The 18039-nt window shown below is 38.5% G+C and overlaps 2 protein-coding genes across 2 annotated transcripts in view; one reads left to right on the top strand and one right to left on the bottom strand.

The window, feature by feature from the left end:
• The window catches only part of ndufc1 (NADH:ubiquinone oxidoreductase subunit C1), a 442230-nt gene that overhangs the window by 385991 nt on the left and 38200 nt on the right, over positions 1 to 18039 (top strand). The gene's annotated exons all lie outside the window — the stretch shown is intronic.
• Positions 1 to 18039, bottom strand: part of naa15a (N-alpha-acetyltransferase 15, NatA auxiliary subunit a) — a 63889-nt gene that overhangs the window by 41319 nt on the left and 4531 nt on the right. The window contains exons 2-5 of the mRNA XM_078404721.1: positions 9483 to 9567; positions 6186 to 6290; positions 5260 to 5417; positions 1818 to 1952 (exon numbers count right to left, since the gene is read on the bottom strand). Of these exons, the coding sequence (XP_078260847.1) occupies positions 1818 to 1952; positions 5260 to 5417; positions 6186 to 6290; positions 9483 to 9567 (483 nt within the window). The remainder of the gene's footprint in view (positions 1 to 1817; positions 1953 to 5259; positions 5418 to 6185; positions 6291 to 9482; positions 9568 to 18039) is intronic.

The raw sequence follows: 18039 nt of genomic DNA, 5'->3' as shown, positions 1-18039 counted from the left end.
TTTTACACAGGATAAAGGAGACCTAAAATGGAACAAAATCAAGAGGAACTCAGTGGGTCAAGTGGCAATGCACAGGGAATGTACAGATGATGCTTCGGAACCAAAAGGCTGCCTGTCCATTCTCTCCACAGATGCTGCGGAGTTCCTTCAGTCTTGATTCTTACTCAAGATTCCAGCAGCTGGACTAAAATAGATTAAGCTTCCAGCCATGTCATCTGTCAAGGTGAGGCAAGTGATGAGCCATGCTCGTTTACCCTACCTTTGATAGTACACCAAACCAAGATTGTTCTTTTGAACTTATTTCCAAAAGACAGAACAGTTCTAAGGTACCAAATCTAATAATTTGAAACTGGTTATTGGCAAGATGTTCGTGACAGTCATAAATAACCTCTATAGTAACTAAAATTATTAGGGACTTAATTTCTGGAAAAATGTCTCGTCAACTCATGGGAATTTTCTGAATTTGATTCAGAAAATTCAGATTTGATATTGAGACATCCCGAGACACCTGATTGGACAATCTTATTGAATGTGAGCCTGCCCTATCATGGAGAAAGTCAGTGTATAGTGCAGGAATAAAGTTATTATATGACCCAGAATAGACATCAGCAAATCCATGGACTAATCTTTATTTAAGACCTAGATATCAATATTGGAGTGAGAGATCCACAAATTTCTATATATGTGTGGCGGTGCCCGGGGGCTAGGTCACTCCCTTGGTCATTCCCCTCGGCACTGAGTGGACAGGGGGGATTAGGCCACTCCCTGGGTCATTCCCCTGGGGACAGACTGGTCTGGGGCTACGCGGTTTGCTGGAAGGGGCTAGAGTTTTACTCATGCGGGTGACTGAGTGAGTGAATGTTCAGATACTGTATTAAAGTTATTGTTACTTCTTACCTGGCGTCTGGCCTGATTCCTGTCGCGTCCAGATCCACTACATGTCTAAATATTTGTGCAAGCAATAAGATTCTCAAGAAAAGACAAATATACCTCTACATGCTGAAGAAAACGGCATTTAGCTTACAAGTACAGTGTATTGCACATAGTTGCTCTCAACACCATCTGCATTTTACATAAAAAATTCTGAAATCCATTGATAAAGGAAATACTGACATTGAAATGTTCAAAATTTACATCATGTAGTTGTAGCCAAAGCAAATAATGCATTTGACCTGAGAATAGTACGGTTCAATACATAAAAGGTCACCACTTTATTCCTATACAAGACTTAAACCATTTAGTATATCAAACCTAGTTTTCCTTTCTGCATGGTGGTAAGAGGCGCTTTGGAAAAGGTTCAGAGGATATCCCCTTTTATTCAGTTCCATGAATTTTACAGGGCTCTTCTTCCCCATTTTAATGTAGTCATAGACATTACAAAGATTTTTTAGGCGATTACTAACACAATTTATTTTATTTTATTCTGCTGCTAACCACAACTCCACAGTAACTGTGGTTTGCCAATGTTTTAAGGAATACTGTCAATAAGATTAAACTTGCATCAGATATTTATCCTATTAATCTAATATTGAGAGATGTATTTTGCTACATTGTGGTATAATTATTTTTTCCCTTTCAATTAGTTTTCTTTACATGTTCCAGTCTACAACAGAAAATTTCAAAGTAAGCTCAAAGCAAAATCACAGGAATCAAATTAGAAATAATTAATATTGTCTTGGTAACAAGGTAATCTATCATTGCCCTGCAAGGTTAATAACAAAATAACCAGTTTAATACATAATTAGGGAATTAGGCTATGGTGCCCTAATATTCTTCATCAAGAACAAAATGAATTCATTAAATTGAAAATAGCATACCTGCTGCGTCTTCCTGAATTCTTCTAGAATTTTTGAAGCCATGTCATAATCTTCTAGTAAGTGGTATGCTATTGCATAGCCGATCCAGGATGCTCTCTGAGCAGGGCGGAGTTGAAGTAACTGGTACCTGGTTTCCTAGACAAATTAATATGAAATTAAGCACTACAAATTCATGAAATCATACAAAACATTCAAATAAAAAATACTAAAAAAAGACACAAGAATTAGGTTCTGTTTCAGTCAATAAATTCTATCTGAATTTTAGGATAGATATGAATATAAATCCCCTATTTAAAAAATGGTTAAAGCAGCCATTCAGAAATCAGTCTTAACAGTTTCTTTCCCCGCAGGTGCTTTCCAATTACTCTTTAAACATTGGAAATGGAACAAAGCAGTGCAGCATCGCACAGGATCCACAATGTTCATACCAATGAATCCCTTCCCACCCACTTCTACAGCTGATCTAACTTTAGCTGTGTACCTTGACAAGTTTTTTTACCAAATTTGGTGTCATCTGCAGAGTTACTAACCAATTCACCTACATTTATGTCCAAGCCATTTGTATTTCACACAAACACGAGGTCCCACCACAGACCCCTGGGAAACTCCATAAGTCACAGACCTCCAGCCAGGATAATACCCTTTCACCGCAACCCTCTGTCTAAAGGTAAGCCAGTTCTGGTTCCAAACCACTAAGTCATTGCGTCTCTTGGGCATCTTAAGCTTCTGGATCAGCCTAACAGGGACTTTATCAAATGCCTTACTAAAATTCATGTCAACATGCCCTCCATGTACAAAGCCATGCTGACTATTCTCTTACAAATGCAAGTAAATCCCATCGCGAGAATCCTCTCCAATAACTTCCCAAGCACTGACGTGAGAGTCACTGGCACTAATTATCGCCACGTCCCCTCTTAAACAAAGGAACATGTGCTTTGTAAAATCAAGTGCTTTGATTTTACACTCTGCACTATTTTATTTTTGTCATAAAACTATATTTTGCTTCCTGAAAACAAATTTTGGTAGTACCATAGCGTGCTGGAGATGAAATGCGTCAAAAAAGAAAAGTTACAATAAAAATAACATCGTTGAATGCGAAATTCCAGATGGGAATATTTTCTTCATATTTAAATTCTGACTAGGCAATAAATTTCTCTGTTATTGGAACAAGCCTCAATTAAACTTTATGCCCCATCTTATATTCCTGGTTTACTTAGGTTATCGTAATTTTCACACAATTATTAAAAACTACTGCTCAGAAGCACTCCAATGACCTATAGCTAGACTGCCAGATTTAAAGTTTGGTCAGAATTAGATAGGTATCCCAAAATGGCAGAAAAGGAGACAAGATTTCATTGAAATCTTTTCATTCAAGATTCCTACGCATCAATCTTGGTCAATGGAAACCAGTCACCACCTCCACACATCAAATGGCAAATATTTATTTAAATACTCATTCCCAAAACCAATGCTATAATAAAGCAAAGTGAGTGATAACATTGCACTTTAACACACATGATTAAATCTCAAAACACTGTCTATAACACCAGCTGCACACAAATTAAGCTGAATAAAAAATAAGGTACAGAACTATATTAAGAACTTCACTAGCACATTCGAAAACTAGATTGATGTCTGTGCGTGAAACAAACAGTTCTTTATATATCTATTCCCACATACATTATATGCTTTATAACATAGCCAAGACACTTTATTTACATTTAGTTTATACCCACAGTGTTTTTTAGTTACATTATACTTTTGTGCCAGCAGATGGTGTTCATGGGACAGCCATTTTTATCAGGCCATATATCAAGTACTGTACAATTAAATGTGTTAGAACCATCTTGTGTCAAGGAGCCCACACTGTGAACTCTGCGCTTTTTCTTTTTCCTCAATTCCCTTGTTGCCCCATGCTGCAGTACTGTTCCATGTTTAAGCAAGTCTGAATTTGTCACACGAGTTCAAACAGTAAGCAACAATACAATTGAATCTGAGCCAGTACTCTATCTTATGATCAATGATACATATTTTTCCCCTCTGGCGGTGGGCTACAATTGTACCAATGCTTTCAACTTGGGTATGGATAAAGTGTGTCAAAAATATAATTTTAAAGAAATTTTGTACAGCAAAACTTTGATAATCAAAATTTGGGGGGGCTTTGGTAGATTCTAGATTTGGTAAATTCCAGATTTACAAATGTCCAGGCTAGTGGATGTAATTCAATATTAATATCCAATACACATTTGTAATTCGTTTTTAGATGCTACACAGTGCTTGAATATATTTCCTAGTTAATAAGTTAAAAGAGAGTGTTTAAACCAGTTGGCCTATAGTCAGAAGGGAAACAATCAAGATTTCGAAATTGTAGGACAGTGGATTATCAGTTTTACCGTACAATGCCTCAGCATTGAGCACTGAAACGTCTAACTGTTGAGCTATAAACTGTGTTCAAAACTACTTTCATAATCAACTTATGCTCAATGGAAAAGCAATTAACTTTTAAAAGGAAAAAAAATCAAAAAGTGGAAGTCTGGTGGCAGAAAGCTGTGCTTTGATTTTGTTTTTGGTTTTATGTCTGGCAGACTGTCATCATTTGAAATTGCAGCATACATATACCATTCATTTTCACAAGCCTAATCCAAAAATTCAATATTATCCCAGGAAGCCCACTAAATTAATTTAATAGGGTCACTTATCATTATTCCAAACTGAATTATGACATCAGCTACACAACCTCGCTTAATATGACAGACCCGACATCCCAAGAACCTTTGTGCAGCCTTTGCTGCACACTCTGGAAAATATATCCTTACGGTAATGAGACCACAATTATGCACAATCCTCCACATGTTCCACCACGGGCAAAATAATTGTACCAAGAACTTGATAACAGAAAGGCTTGTTTGAGAACTTAGAACCTAACATCTAATGTGCTAGCCTTTTTATTTATTCATTTTGCAGCAAAGTGGGCTCATTTAGTAAAGATAGCATTTATTTACCAGGCTCATTTGCATTTCAGAAGGTGGCATGAGGTAACTCCATTAACTCCTCAAGTCCCCATTTTGTAACATTGTTAATGTGCTACAAGATAGGGAATTCCAGGATTTAAATTCAATGAAGAATAAATTATAAAATATTTCCAAGTGAATTAGGAGACCAAACCCTCGGTGGGGGGGAAGGGGGAGGGGGAGGGGTCTGTTACAGAAGCATTAATGACAAAAAGGTTCTTTATGTAACCATCAAAATCTAATGAACAAGAAAATCAGATGAACTTTCTAGGTCTATCGCTGTCATAACTCCCAGAATCTGGCTTTTTGGATAAGAATTCTCCATGCAGAATAGTTGAACTCTGTTCAAAACAAAAGCATATTCACAATGTGCCTGTCTCAAAAACAACCTAACACACGCTTATACAAAACAGGCTGGAAACAGCACTCACCCTGTAGCCCTCAAGGTCACGCATCTGAATTTGTAAAAGAGAAAGATCTCTCAAAATCTGAAGATTGTCTTTATCCCATTTCAGAGCATTCCGGTAGCATTTGATGGCTTCATCATACTTTTTGTCTGATCTTTGAAGAAGACCATACACATGCCAACCTGATTCAATGTCAAGAAAAATAAAAACTGCATTTTCCAGAAATTACCACCTTTAACTGCATTGCGATTGGGGTTTGTCAGAATTTTAGCCACAGGATCCTTTTGAAGTTTTAAAAATTAACCATTACAACAATTCGTATCAGAAAAGCTGATGGTCTCACATTTAAAAGATTCCATTTAAACAAATGAAACTGCATCCTGTTACTGAACTGAGACACTGAATAAGACAAACCCATTGTAACAGCTGTGACACTGGTTTGATAATCTAGATTGAAATCAACAATTTGTATCAACAAAAAGCAAGCTGGTCACAATGATTTACATTTATCAGCAGTTATTCCAACCACATCAGCATGCTGCAAGCAACAATTTGGAACTAACCACCAGCTCATTTCCCCACTACCACTTTTCCTTGGTGAAACTGAAACAGCTATTGGGTTTAAACTGAGTTGAAATTTGATGGGATAGTTCAAATTACATGAAAAATCTAAAGTGTATCACATAGAATATGCAAAATATTTCAAGTTACGTAGACGTTCCCCTTATAATGCCTTGTCAGGATTGGATGAACGGATGGGGAAAAAACCCGGCGCATTAGAGACAAAATTTCCAATGTGAGGCTCTGGGCAACCAAGAGAAAAAAGTAACTTAGCACTTCATCGCCAAAAAAAGAATTTGAATCTGTGCCTGGCAAATAACTTGGATATGTAACTCAATCAACTTTTCGCACCCTTTCATGCATTTTAACATTGATTTCAAAAAGGATACAGACATGACTCTTCAGATCATTTCGAAGGCCTCGCCGCACATACTCATATGCTTCTTCTTTCTTTCCCAAGCAGTTTAGAGTCAAACCTTTCATTGCCAAGGTCTCTGCAAACATAGGGGCATTTTATTCGATTTGATAATATGAACACAGTTATTCCATAGGATGAAGTATATATTATCAATTTCCCAGACGCAATGAATTACTTTTGCACAGCTTAAGTTTTAAAGACGTCTTTCCTAGGCAATCAGCCAAGTAGCAAACTTCCCTTGGGCATCTGGTTCAGTAAAATTCATTGCTGAGTGATATCAAAACACAATATTAATCTTTCACCACTTTCACCACCCGAAGGTGGCCACTAGCAACTCAACTCACAAAACACAAATACTAGCAGAATACCTAATTAAATTCAATTCAAGTTTGTCTTCAAAACAGGGTTAGAATTACTATTATTAATTTTAACAAGACTGCTTTTTATGTTAGAACTCTTTTATTTTAAAAATTGAGAATTCAGAAGTGAAAGGAATTACTTCAAACAGTTAAGGAAATGGGACACTGGGGGAAAAGGACAACATGTAGCAATAAGACTGCCCAAGCAGCAGATAACTACCAATGTCAATTTCATGGTTTGAATGGTCTTGTTCTATTGCGTAATTTTATCTTATTCTATGTTATAGAACCACACAGGCAACAGGAAATTGTCTTTAGACTTAAATATGCTTTTTAATCCATTTGATATTAACCTAATATATGAAAGGGTAAAATGCACGTCTGTTCATTTCAACCAAACCAAACCACAAATATGTTATTACAGATTAAAATATTTCAGTTTCTTCTTGCTTCAGGGTGTAACAATAGATGTAGAGTTCATGACAAGAGATAGAAATCTAAGAATTAGCCGATTTCTTTAAATACCTCCTCTTTAAATGTTAGATTACTTTCAATGGATGAACAAATTCCTTTCACTTGTGAATTCTGCAATTTGTACAATTGATTTACTCCAAATTCTCTCATGTTAAATTCTACTTTAGCTTCCATTCATGATATCCTATATTCATAAAATAGTTGGCTATTTGTAAATTTAAGATGTTTAAGATTTAGTGCTCAATTTACAGAATTTCAGCATAAAGATTTGACACTACCTTAATGATTGATAAGCTGCTGAATAATCAATAAAAAATTACTAGATTTTATACAAAGAATAGCTAAAGGAGGACACTGAGAAGGGTAGCATATTGACAGCACAGATACAACATTGGTTAACTAACAGAAAACAGAGTTCCATGGTGAATGGCTGTTTATCAGACTAGGTGATGTGGGGGAGGGGGGTGAGTTCTAACACTTCCCAGGAATCTGTATCAGGGCCACTGTTTTTATAATCCATATTAATGACCTAGCGTTTTACTTGTAAACAACAACTTCCAAATTTGTGAATTACACAAAACCTGGCAGAATCGTGATGTGTGAAGATAATACATTTTAACAGGATATAAACAGGCAAATGCATGGCAGATGAGATTTTCTGTGGAGGAACGAGAGGCGATACATTTTGGTCTGAATAACGCCAGCCATTAAAAATAAAGGATTTTTTTTCTAAAAGAGGTGCAGGAGCAGAGGTGTGCACATATCATTGAAAATGGCAGGGCAGATTGAGAAAACAGTTAAAAAGTCAGGCATAATTCATGGTATATCAGAAGGGACACAAAAAGGCAGGAAAGTTATGCTGAATCTTCATAAAACAGCCGTCAGGCCTTCATGTTCAATTCTGATCACCACGTTATGGTAAGAGTATGAAGACGGAGCCCGACCAGAGGGACTTGAGTTAGATAGACAGGAGAGCCTGGGACTATTTTCTTTGGAGAATATTAAGGAGAGATTTGAAAGTATACAAAATGATGAGGGGTCTGGACAAAGTTGATAGTAGGTGGTTTTGAGAACAAGACTGCAGATGACAAAATCTTAAGTAAAGATTATTTGGATCGGTGTAGAGGGGCAGGAAGGGTGGAGATGATCACAAAGGCTGAAGGTGGGTGATAAATGGAGAATTCAAAGGGGCATATAACACATCACATCGACATTTCCGCCAGCTTCAATGTGATCCCATCACCAATTACGCCTTCCCCTCTCCATCATTTTGTGCTTTCTGCATATACTGCACTCTCCATGACAAGCTGATTTGTTCATCCTTCCCCAGGCATTTCCCCTGTAGCATAAGAGGTGCATCATCTGTCCCTCTACCTCCTCACTCACTTCCATTCAGGGACCTAAACAGCCCTTCCAGGCGTGACACATTTACATGCATTCCTTCCAACCTCATCTATTGCTTAGGATATATCCTCCTATCCATCAGTAAGACCAAGCATAAACTAGGTGACTGTTGCGCCGAACACTTGCACTGACTGCCAGGGCCAGCTGGAGCTCCTGGTTGCTAGCCATTTCAAATCCACTTCCCATTCCCAGTACTGGCAAATCCTGTCAGTCCTCTGCCTCCTCATTGCTGGCAGGAGGTCATATGCCACCAGGAAGAACAGCTCTTCATTCTGCTTGGGTAGTCAATCTAAAATGGCATGAACATTAAACTTTATCAATTTCAGGCAAATTCCCTCCCCCATGCTTCACTCCCCTCATCTACCCAGATCATCTCACAATATCCTTTCTTTACACTCGCCCTAGACCCATCAACCAGTTCCTCTCCCTTCCTCCACCTCCTCCTCCTGCTCATCACACACACCTCTTCGTCACCTATTTCCCACCACTCCACCCACATTCCAACCTATCCACCATCCCTCCCACTGGTTATACATTGCACTTTTAGAAGAAGAAGAAAATAGGTGCAGGAGGAGGCCGTTCGGCCCTTCGAGCCAGCACCGCCATTCATTAGAAATACAGCACCATGTTTTGCCTCAATCCTAACCATCCCAACTTCCATTTCAATGTGATGGTGAATAATTTTCACATGCAGATCTGTAACTCAAACAGCCACCTAATAGTGGAGAAAAATCTGAATAAAGAAACATCAACCACATTGCATAGAAATTAAAATGAGATTATTCAGAAAATTTAAAACTATAATCTGTGAATCTCCACCCCACTCCTCCCAAATCACTCCACACACATCCCATTGTTGCCATTTACCATGAATGTAATTTGCACCACAAAGCTAAGACCACAACAAGCACATTACAAAGAAATGACAGATTGCAGAAATGCGTCAAAGTCGATCACGTTTAGGCTTAGGGTTTACAACTAAAGGAAAAATAAATCAATTGTCAAAATCATAAATAGCAAAGCCAACGTACCTCCATGTTCTGCATATTTAGAATTACTAAGGATTTGTTTGCAGAACTTCAACCCATGTCTGTACTGCTTGTGTTCGTAGCATTTCTGTTAAAGGGAGATGGAGGCAAATTAATTAGAAAACAAAGGCTAGTATTATAATATTGATAAAATCTTTGACAAATTATAGCTACAAAGTCAGACTACTCAAGGCACGAGTAAAGTTTTTTTTTGGAGACGGGTTATATCTCTATGGTATGTCTGTAATTTGATATATACCATTGATTTATGCTCAAACTGAATGCTCCATTTTGAACTATCGTAAACATTGAAAATAGGTGCAGGAGTAGGCCATTCAGCCCTTCGAGCCAGCACCGCCATTCAATATGATCATGGCTGATCATCCAAACTCAATTCCCTGTTCTGTCTTTTTCACTTTATCCCTTGATTCTCTTAGCCCTATGAGCTAAATCTAACTCTCTCTTTCAAGCAAGATGCAAGAACTATTAAAGGTTGAGGAATCACATCATGAAAATTGCTTTTCAACTGGATCCAGTTTTCTCAAGTTCGTTCTTGCAATATTTTTTGCATTTCCTTAGAAAAGCCACCTCTTATTCGAATGCTAATGTTATCTATCCAAATAATTAGCTTCCAAAAGAAGTTAATCACATTCATGCTGTTCCCACCTCTTCACAAAGTATCTGACCTGAGGTTATTCACTTTTAAATATCCACTCTTACTTAATTCTATTTTCAAACTATAATTTCAGCACTAATCCACCCCACTTTGCAGGTCTAATATCAAACCTGTATGTTTGAATTTATGCACCCAAGTCAAATACAGCTGACTCCTATTAGAATTTTACAATGATCTAACAAATGCCATCAACATTTGGCCTACTCCAGAATTGTTAGTTTTTATACTGAGCTGAATCATTTCTGTGAAAACATTGCCTTCTGCTTCAATTCCAAAATTATGATCCTACATTCAATCCATCAATAATCCTTTCTTCCAAGGCAATGGATCATTATCCAATTATATCCTTGAAACACACTACTGCTCTCGATATCATCTTGACAAAAGATTATTTCATACAAAATATAACATGAAGTAAATTTCCACAAAGACCTACAGGTTCACCAAGCCAGCCCAATCCCAATGTGCTGCAGCTCAAATGTATTAACAATTGCTTACTCCAATTATTCAGTTATGAAAGACATTCATAGGAAAACATCTCAAGCAAACCTGAGAAAAATCCTGGGAAATTCATCTCAAAATTCAAAGCAATCAAACATGCTTCAATTCACTGGCTCAGATTTTGGTTTGGCAATGAAGCCAAAATAGGTAGTGTCGTCTTTGGGGTGCATGACGGTTGCTATTGCTGATTCAGCAACCCTTCTCCAAAACTATCTATTGCCTGAGAGTGATTGAAGCCAGGTCATTGACAGCTTTAAAAAAAAGTGTCTTGATGAACACATGAATCACTTGGGCACAGAAGGTTATGGACCAAGTGCTGGGCAATGGAGTTACTACAGAAGGACACCAACAGGCTGTCATGGACAAATTGGGCTTAATGGTCTGTTTCCATGCTGCATGATTGATTCTATGAAAATCAAAAATGTAAGTTATTTATAAATTATTCCCACTGTAAAACTAACTTTATTATGAAGTCTAAGTGAATTTTAGAATATGCCACACTATTTCTGTTGTTTCACACATGATCTGGCCCTGGTAAAAAAATGTTGTGTTCTACAATACCCCCACATAAATATTTCAAATAAGGGAGCTTTAAAATAATTGTAAGAACTGCAATTTTTAAATATATGTCTTAAGGGTCTGTCCCACTTAGGCAATTTTCTAGGCGACTGTCAAAGTCATAGCAGGTCGCCGAGATTTTCTTTTACCCTTCGACAATGCCGAGTCAGGTCGAGATTACACCGTCTTCGGAAACATCGCGAAATTCCCACACTGTCGATTTTTCTCCGGCGTCCTAATTTTCGCTGAAATCACTGATAAGTCGGTATGTACTTGAGAGTTTTGAAATATAACATCTTGCCCGGGTTACTTGAAAACCACGCTTCATGGTAACAAGGCATAAACTGGATTGACTAATAGCTGTATTAAGAAATTTAATTTTAAATGGTTAAATGGATTTTTGTGCAGAGTGTGGGCATTCTTTGAAAATGTACGGGAGATGCATATCTGATTTCTGGGTTGCATATCTGGGTTGGGAGCCTACTTTAAATGTAATCGCTTATGGCCATAAACATCGCGAAAATTCCCACGCTTACCTGACCATCAAACTGTCACCTCCAATCTACCTGTCAAATGTCCTGACGGTAAATAAATTGGTTAAACACAAGTATTTTATGGTATCTTCAAATGCCTTTACTTAATTTAATATTATGTGCTTCTAAATGCATCTAAGAGAACCTAGCAAACCTGGGGACAGCATGCGACATCGCCCGCAATAAGCAATGATACCTGGCAACAAGCCAGCTGTCGCCGAGAAATATCACTCCAGTTGATTTCTCAGCGACGCGCTGAGATCCACTACGATGCTTGGAAGGCTCCTCACGATCATGCCCGCGACACCCCGGTGAACTGTTTGCGACAGCCTAGTCGCCGGCAGTCGCCTTAAAATCGCCTAAGTGGGACAGGCCCTTTAACCAAATCCTTATGTTCAGCCCTCATTACCAAACAGAACCGTTTAAAAAGGTAACTAAAAATATTGCATTTGGTTCTCTGGAGAGTTGTCCGTCAACTATTTTATATCATTGCCTTAATCATTAAACTGGTTGGTTCGATGATATCACAACAGTTGTATATCAAGGATCCACTTCAACAGCTGCATAATAGAAGGCACCAGAAAAGGAGACGTTTTCCTCCCAGAGTCCATTGGGCCTCCATGGACCTTAAAGGTTGGCCGTGAGCCAAGTTCCTTTGCTATTGACAAAATAGTCTAATAATAGTTCACGTTTTAAGTATAATTTGCCCTTTAATTTCTTTATCATTTCCAAATGTTCAGTATTCAGCAAGCTTAATAATGTTCCTCCAATCTGGTGGAAATTATTTCTAAAATATACATTACTGAGTATTTTATATTTTCTGCAGAAACTATCAACCATATAGCACAATGCAGCTGAAATTCCTTAATTTAAAACCATGCCTTGTACATATTCAGAATTTTCCATCCTGTTCAGCAAACATGTATGTATACCTTATTAAGAAGGGTTCTTGGAAATCACTAAACTCTTGTAATATAAATAACAAAATACCTGTTAGCAAGACAGCTAATTTGCAGCCAAAAAAAAGATTAGGCACAAGAACTATCTTTGCTAAGGATTTATCATTATAGAACATATTATTTAAATCAAAATCTAAGGAATTATGCCATAGTATGGAATTCAATTCAGAATCTCTGAAAAATTATTTGAACACAAGATGCATCAGTAAGTCTGCTGATGACACCAAAATTATAGGAATTGCACACAAGCGAGGAATACTAGAAACATAGAAAATAGGTGCTGGAGTAGGCCATTCAGCCCTTCAAGCCAGCACCTTTATTCAATATGATTATGGTTGAACATCCAAAATCATTGGATTTCCTGCTCTCTCCCCATATCCCTTGATTCCATTAGCCCCAAGACATATCTAACTCTCTCTTGAATACATGTCAGAAGATACAGGGGGATATTGAGCAGCTGCAGAAATGGGCTGAGAAATGACAGATGGAGTTTAATCCGATAAAGTGTGGTACGTTCCATTTGGGAAGGATGCATGTACAGGTAGAGTGTGCGGTTAATGGCAAGACCCTTAACAACATTGACGTGCAGAGGGATTTTGGAGTCAAAGTTCATAGCTCACTGAAGATGGCAGCACAAGTAGATAGGGTGGTAAAAAGGTGTAGAGTATGCTTGCCTTCATTGCCAGGAGCATCGAGTATAAGAGTCAGGAAGTCATGATGCAGCTCTACAAGACTTTGGTTAGGCCACATGTGGAGTATTGTGTGCAGTTCTGGTCGCCTTATTACTGGAAAGATGTGGAGACCTCGGAGGGTGCAGAGATTTACCATAATGCCGCCTAGATTAGAAGGATTCAACTGCAGGGAGAGGTTGGATAAACTTGGATTGTTTTCTCTGGAACAGAGATTGAAGTAGATAGAATTATCAGAGGCATAGACAGGGTAGACAGTCAGAACCTTTTTCCCTCAGGGTAGAAATGTTCAACACTCGAGGGCATAGCTATATGGTGAGAGGGGTAAAGTTTAATGAAGATAGGCAATTGGATCCTCGATTTCCTTGTCGGCAGACAACAATCAGCACAAATCGGCAACCTCATCGATGATCATCAACAAAGGAGCACCTCAAGACTGTGCTTAGCCCCTTACTCTCCTCTCTCTATACCCATGACTGTGTAGCCAGACACAGCTTCAATGCCATCTTTAAATTCACCAGCGACACCACTGTTATAATGGGATACCACTGCGATACGACAGTTATAACTGGATGAATAATGCATAACAATGTGTCAGAATATTGGAGGAAGATTAATAATCAACTTCTATCACCGGCTGCGGGGGCTTTGATCGTCGGCTGCGGGGGCTTTGATCGCCCCGACTGTGGATGGTTTAACTGCCCCGAACGCAGCAGAACAGAGGAAGAAGATTGAACTTTATTGCCTTCCAACACAGTGAAGAATGTGGAATCCACTGTGATGGATGTTTATGTTAACTTTTATGTGGGTTGTGTGTCTTGTTGCGCTTCACTTAGTATGGCTCTTTGGTAACTCAAATTTCACTGTGCCTTAATTGGTACATGTGACAATAAACTGATCTTGAATCCTTGAATAGTGCCAGAATAACAATCTTGTTCTCAACCAACGAGCTGATTGTTGACTCCAGTAAGGGAAATCTGAGGATCTATGCACCTGGCTTCATTGATGGGACAGAAGTGGAGAACAATAACTGCTTCCAGTTGTGTAGGAAGAAACTGCAGATGCTGGTTTAAATTGAAGATAGACACAAAAAGCTGGAGTGACTCAGCTGGAGTGAAGGAAAGGGTGACGTTTTGGGTTGAGTCCCTTCTTCAGACTGAAAGTCACGGGAAAAGAAAATGAGAGATCGTTTCAAGTTCTTGCTTGACTGCTTCAAGTTCCTGGGCATGCATCTCTGAAGAATTGTCCAGGGGTCTAGAACATTAATGCAATCATAAAGAGTGGTCATCAACACCTCTACTTCCTTTGAAGATTTGGTATGTCAACAAATACCCCCTCAAACTTCTACAGGTATACAGTATAGTGCATACTGACTGGTTAGATCACAGCCTGGTTCAGTAACTCGAACACCCAGGAAAGGTGTAGCAAGTTGTAGACATTGCATGGTCTATTACAGCCATTGACGTTCACACAACTGTGGGATCTACTGGAAGCACTGCCTCAAAAAGGCAGCTATATCAAAAACCAACACCACCCTACCACACTTTCATCTCACTATTACCACTGGGAAGGCGAGAGCTTGAAAATCATATCTTCCGGGTTCAAGGAGTGTTTCCTTCTGACTACCATCAGGCCTCCCCATCACATTCTACCTCGCTCCACTTCCCTCTACTCGCTCTTCTAGCCAGTTTTCTACTTTCTTGTCAAACTTATCTGATCCATGTGCCATTTCTTGCTCCTTGTGTTATTCTCATTAAATGATTAACCATCGTTCCTTTCACATTTCCATAAGGTTGCTAATATTGAACCGAACTTTGCTTATTGACCAACAACCCACCTTCCAGACTTCATTTCTCCTCCAATGTCCCAATCTATGCCCACCTTTAAGAACTTCAAAAATACTTTCTTTCTCTGCAATACTTTCAAACCTAAGCTGGTTTGGAATTGTTGTAGAGAAAATGCATTTTAAAGCATCCTGATGCGACTGGAACATATGCAAACTGTCTCTTTTTTCTTTCTAACCTATCGCCTGCAATTTTTGAAATTGCTGACCATACCATCCTTCTGCAGCATCTGCAGGATCGTTGATTTGCAAGGACTTATTTAGCAGGTTTAAGTTTTTCAAAATCACAGGCAATATATATTCATCCCATTTTACATCAGTACTTAACAGTGCTACCCACTGCCCCTCCCCCTTCTATTTTACATCCTTATAATGCTCCCTGATTATTCTCTCAAAAAACACAGGGTCAATAACAAACGTATAGATAATAACTCAACCTCACCACCCTAGTCTTGAGTTCTAAGTTTTCCACCAGCTTGCAGACATCCTAAATTGCCTAAACATCTATCAATCAAATAGGCAAAAACTAAAGACTCTCATAAATTTTACTCTGTAGCCAATTCCTACCCTTTGTCTAGCCAGCCTCAAACCAGACAAAAAATGACCTTGATCTTACGACAATTTCGACTTTTCAAAAATAATTTTTCTTCCCCAACCTTCTTAAAAAGGCAGAAACCATGCTGTTGCGTTACTTCATCCAAATATTTTCATGCAATTTCCCGGTGAAAACTGTGGTCAGAATATAGCAAATGAACCAAACTCTACATACAGTGCACACAGCTGCCCAATAATATCCCTCCCAACAGAATACACACTACCTCGCTCTACATCCCTCTACTCGCTCTCCTTCTAGCCAATTTTCTACTTTCTTGTCAAACTTATCTGATCCATGGCAACATTTTGCACATGTTATGAATCCTCAATTAATAGGTTCATTGAAATCTAAGTATTTTTCAACTATCACAGGCAATCAGACCTCAGGGATCATGCAAATATATACAATGACAAATAAAAATGTTCAAGAAGAGTTTCTTTCACCCCGAGAGTGGTTACACCACAGCACTTGCTACTACTACTAATAGCTGAAATGAACAACAGTGCAATTATAGGACTACGCTAGATAAGTGTGTAAAGGAATTGGAGGATATGCATTTAGGATCAGACACGGAAAAAAACTGCTCACGTCAAAGAGAAACACTGGTATGGACCAGCCGGGTTACATGACCCATTATTGTACTGCACATTTTTTAAATCTACAATGGATTTAGTGCTCAGATATCAGCTATCATGCAGGGACAATTGAAGAGTGGGCAATCACATAGAACACACAATAAATTCAAGGAGAAGCAGAAAACCAAGCTGAAAGAACTATAAAAATCTAAAGAAAACAGCATGAAAACAAGCATAAAAACAAGATATACAATTATGTACAGTTGCTCCCCAGCTTACGATGTTTCGACTTGCGATGGTTCAACTTTGCAATGGTGCAAACGGCAGCAACCCGCTGCTCGCTTCCGGCCACGTGATCACATGTATTACAATGCATTTCGACTTACAATACTTTTGGTTTCCAATTGGTTTCTCAGAACGGAACCCCATCAGAAGCTGAGGATCACCTGTATTTTATATATTAAAAGCAATAATTGTAACAGGAATATCTGTTAAAAGCTGACAGCCAAAATTATAATGAATACTGTTTGCATGGAGTTGTTATTGTGTATCCAATTATCAATGCTGGATAATAAAATCATGTTAGTTTGGTATTTTGAGAATAAATCAATGGAAGGAACTTTGTAGCTGAAACAGGTTTCTAAATGGTAACATGCAATAGAAATAGTCTTCATGACGTAATGTTCCAACCCAAAACCTTGGGCATGAATTCCAAATCTCTTTTGATTTCAATATAGTGGCTCGGGATTGGAAAACTGCAAAACATCACCCCTTTGATTGTGGTGTACGCAACTGCAGATTGGTCCATTTAACTAATAAACTACACGAATTTCATGGGCAGAATGATTAAGCACAGATCAGAGTGATGATAGTTCACAAAGCAGTGAGAAGAAAGTTTATCTGACTAATTGCTTGAATCTGAGTTAATTTTCCTTACAACATATGAGAGATAGTTTAACACCAGAGATTATTACAAGGACAGAGTAGGACAGAAACTTTTGATATGAACCACCAATGAGGATAAAGGCCTTGTTCTGATTTCCAGAATGTGCTAAATGGTACTATGCAGTAGCCTACATATAGCCCCAGCATTTCATAGGACTTGGATGAAAAACATCAGGACCCAAAATTACTGTCAGTCAATGCCACATCATTGTGGATGGCACAGTGATAGAGTTGCTGCCTTACAGCACCAGAGACCCAGGTACGATCCTGGCTACGGGAGCTTGTCTGAAGGGAATTGGTACATTCTCCCTGTGACCTGCATGGGTTTTCTCCGGGATCTCCAGTTTCCTCACACACTCCAAAGATGTACAGGTTTGCAGTGTGTGTGTAAGATAGTGTTAATGCACGGGGATCACTGGTCGGCATGGACTCAGTGGGCCTGGTTCCACGCTGTAATTCTAAAATAAAGTAATCAGATGTTTGATGGAGTGGCCATTTTGTTTTGTAAAAATAATTGCTAAGTTACCCATTTTGGATACCACAAAGATAAATATTTTTCCAAATAGTTTGAAACTCAGCGGTCAAAGAGAGAGATTGGGTGCCCAAGTATATCACTTACTAAAAACTAGTGTACAGGTGCTAAGTCCAATTAAAACAACCAAGGGAATTTTGGCATCACCTTCAGA

Source organism: Rhinoraja longicauda, chromosome 1 (assembly GCF_053455715.1).
Source record: "Rhinoraja longicauda isolate Sanriku21f chromosome 1, sRhiLon1.1, whole genome shotgun sequence".
Lineage (NCBI taxonomy): Eukaryota > Metazoa > Chordata > Chondrichthyes > Rajiformes > Arhynchobatidae > Rhinoraja > Rhinoraja longicauda.
Note: the sequence above shows the minus strand (reverse complement) of the source record. Positions and strands in the feature narration are given on the sequence as shown.